This window comes from Myotis davidii, unplaced genomic scaffold (genome assembly GCF_000327345.1).
Source record: "Myotis davidii unplaced genomic scaffold, ASM32734v1 scaffold642, whole genome shotgun sequence".
NCBI lineage: Eukaryota > Metazoa > Chordata > Mammalia > Chiroptera > Vespertilionidae > Myotis > Myotis davidii.
The window spans coordinates 669,125-672,001 of record NW_006293957.1 but is presented as its reverse complement, the minus strand read 5'-3'; the positions used below and the strand labels follow the sequence as shown (position 1 = coordinate 672,001).

The window sequence follows — 2,877 nt, the reverse complement described above, 5'->3', positions numbered from 1 at the left end:
TGACTCTCAGAGTCTCTGAGCAGGCCTGAGGGCGTCTGTGACTGTGATTGACACACTAGGCAGCCGTGGCGGTGGCCTCTGTGCTGGGACAGATGCACACATGAGCGCTCGTGTGTGCGACCTGTGCTCGCACATGCTGTCCCTGCGACCCACAGGAGCAGAGCGCTCCCTGATGCGTCTCTCTAAGCTCTGCGTGTCACCAAGTGTGGGTGGTGCGCACCTCTGTGTAGCTGGGCGTACCTGGGTGGGGGTGCATGCCGTGTGTGTGCTCGCTGCCAGTGCCCGGCGACCAGGGTGTCACCCAGAATACTGTGGCTATTAAAAGAAAGCCAGCTGTCGCCCAAGTGCCTATGGAACGGAATGCCAGTGGCGATTAGAGAAGGCCATATTCTGGAACATGGAAATGCCACGCGCACAGGCCCTGAGGCCGCCTCCCCCACCCGTCCTCCACCCCCACCCACACAACACCCCCGGCTTCTGGGCTTTCTTGAGCTTCCCTAGCAAGGCCCAGACCACAGGCACTTTTCTGCTGTCCTTCTCCAAGGCTGCCTCCTGCATGTCCCAGAGAGGGGAGCCCAGGCTGCCCCTACAGTTGGAGCCTCTGCCCCCTCCAACTTCAGTGGCTCAGGGAGCACCGCTCCCCCATGCTCAGCCCCACGAGGACTCACTCCCCAGCCCTGAGCCCCCTGCATCGTGCACAGGCGTAGGGGCCGGACAGAGGCATGCCTGCGCCCCGGCTTGGGGGGCGATGACAAAAGCCACAGTGCCTGGCCTGGGGGCACACCGGGCTGGGAAAAGGGGTGGCTCATCGGCAGGCTCCTAACCGGTGCCAAGCACTGCCACCGAGGATCAGCACACAGGATGTGGGAGCCGAGGCCAGGCCCCAAGGGTTCCCAGGGAAAGGGGGTGTAGGGGGGGTTGCCAGGCAGAGTGGGGGAGGAGGGACCAGGCTGAGGGAACAGCTGTGTGAATGAGGGGGCCCAGGGGCCCTCAGGATCCTGGGACAGAACGTTGCCCTGTGACCTCAGAAGCAGCCAAAGGGCCCTGGGAGCTGGGGGCAGGGGGAGGAGAGGGCAGGAGGTGGCAGGAGCCTTGGGAAAGCCACTCAAGCGCTGGCCAGAGGGCTCTCCAGGCCTGGTGCTGTGGGCGGACCCTGGGAGGATGTTGCCCTGCCGGCCTCTGTGTGGCCCGCAAGGGCAGGTTGGATGAGTGAGCTGCGGCAGAGGCCCGGAGGAAGCGGTGCTGTAGGGCAGCAGGACTGAGGTGTGGAGGAGCGAGGGGGCAGGGCGAGCAGGGGGGGTGGAGGTGCCCCAGCACAGGGAGAGAAATGAGGACAGTGGCGAAATGGACAGTGGGGTGGAGGGATCTCAGTCCAGACCTAGGAGCCTAGGGACCTGGGGGCCCCTGCAGGCACCTAGACACTCTGGCTCCATCTCTCAGGCCATGTGCCGCTTCTCAGAGTAGGCCCACCCTGACCCAGGACAGCCTGCCCTCAGGCACTGTCCCTCACTGCAGAGGGCCACCGGAGGCTGCTCCCACAGGCTGGGTGTGGGGGTGGGGAGGGGGGAGGGAGACAGTCCTGGGCTAACAGATGTGTGCTGCTTGTTTTTCAGACCAAGGGGCTGCTCCCTAGCCCGGACCCCAGGATGTAGGGCCCCCTTGGCTCTCCTTTTCCTCTGGGACACGTCCAGCCCCTCAAGGCCCCTCGCACAGACCCAGGATCAGCCCATGAGCTGTGGGCCTTGGAGTGGCCCTGTCACCGTGGTGTGCTGGATTCACAGCCTAAAACACAAAACTCTGCCACGCCAAGGGGTCTGCACCCACTTCTCATCCGGGCAGCCTGCTCCCCAGGCTCAGCCTGAGCAGTGGAGCCAGGCCTCCTGCTTCCGGCAGCTGCTCCCCGCAAGTGCGTGTGTGACTGTCCTGTCCGAGCGACGCCCGTGACGGTGCTTCAGGCCCGGAGGCTGGCACGCGCCTCCCTCCACCGGGAGCCTGTTCCTCGCCCTGGCCTCTCCCTGCAGCGCTGCCTGCACTGTCCCCCGCTCGTGCGCACGCTCCTTGTCGGGCACATACCCGCATGCCCTGAGCACGTGTGCGCACGCACTGCACCTGCGATTTCTTTTACTAGTAAATCAGTGGCCTTCATCCCCGGCTGTGCAGCTCAGACAGGGTAGAGGGAAATAAAAAGCAGCAGTCTCGACAAACTTGGTCTCTATCTGTTGATGCCAAAATGGGAGAGAAACTGCAGGCCTGAAGAGTGTGGGCCCACAGCAGTTTCTCTTCCTCCCTCCCCTCTTTTCCCCACCTTGTGACTCTCTCCCGAGGCTCCTGTCTCAAACTATGAGGGGAGGAGTGGAGAAGGGACAAAGATCAGGCTTGCCCTCAGGCTTGCCCTCACCCCACTAGCCAGCGAGCTGCTGTTACCAGAAGCGGCTCCCACCCAGCCTGTGGGTACCAGCTGCTCAATGGCTGTCTTGGGTCTCCCAGGGGAGGCAGATGGGGGGGAGGGGCTGGCCTTCACCTTTAAGAGCATCCTTCCTACTAGCCCTCCCTTTCCCAGGCAGCATCAGGCAGGTCCGCAAGTCCAGAGAAGAGCCTGCATCTCCAGGTACAGCCTCGGCTCCCCCTCCTCCCCTTCCTGCCTCTCCCCACACTGTTCACGCTGCTGGTCCTCTGGGTCCTGGAAGGACAGGCCTCCTTAGGAGGGGGGATAGGGCTGGAGCCAGGATGGAGGGAGGGGCGTGGGGGAAGGGCAGGGGCTGGTGGGGGGAGGGAAGGGGCGCTTCGAGCTGCTGGCCTCCTGCCAGGCGCAGCAGGGAGAACAGGCTGGGCTACATGACACAGGGAGAGGAGGTGGAACGTGGAGGAAGGAACACA

General features: G+C 63.9%; 1 protein-coding gene across 1 annotated transcript in view; it reads left to right on the top strand.

Moving 5' to 3' along the window:
• The window catches only part of OPN4 (opsin 4), a 9,667-nt gene extending 8,015 nt beyond the window's left edge, over nucleotides 1-1,652 (top strand). Inside the window, exon 9 of the mRNA XM_006767920.2 lies at nucleotides 1,614-1,652. Within this exon, the coding sequence (XP_006767983.1) occupies nucleotides 1,614-1,652 (39 nt within the window). The remainder of the gene's footprint in view (nucleotides 1-1,613) is intronic.
• The last annotated feature ends 1,225 nt before the right edge of the window (nucleotides 1,653-2,877 follow it).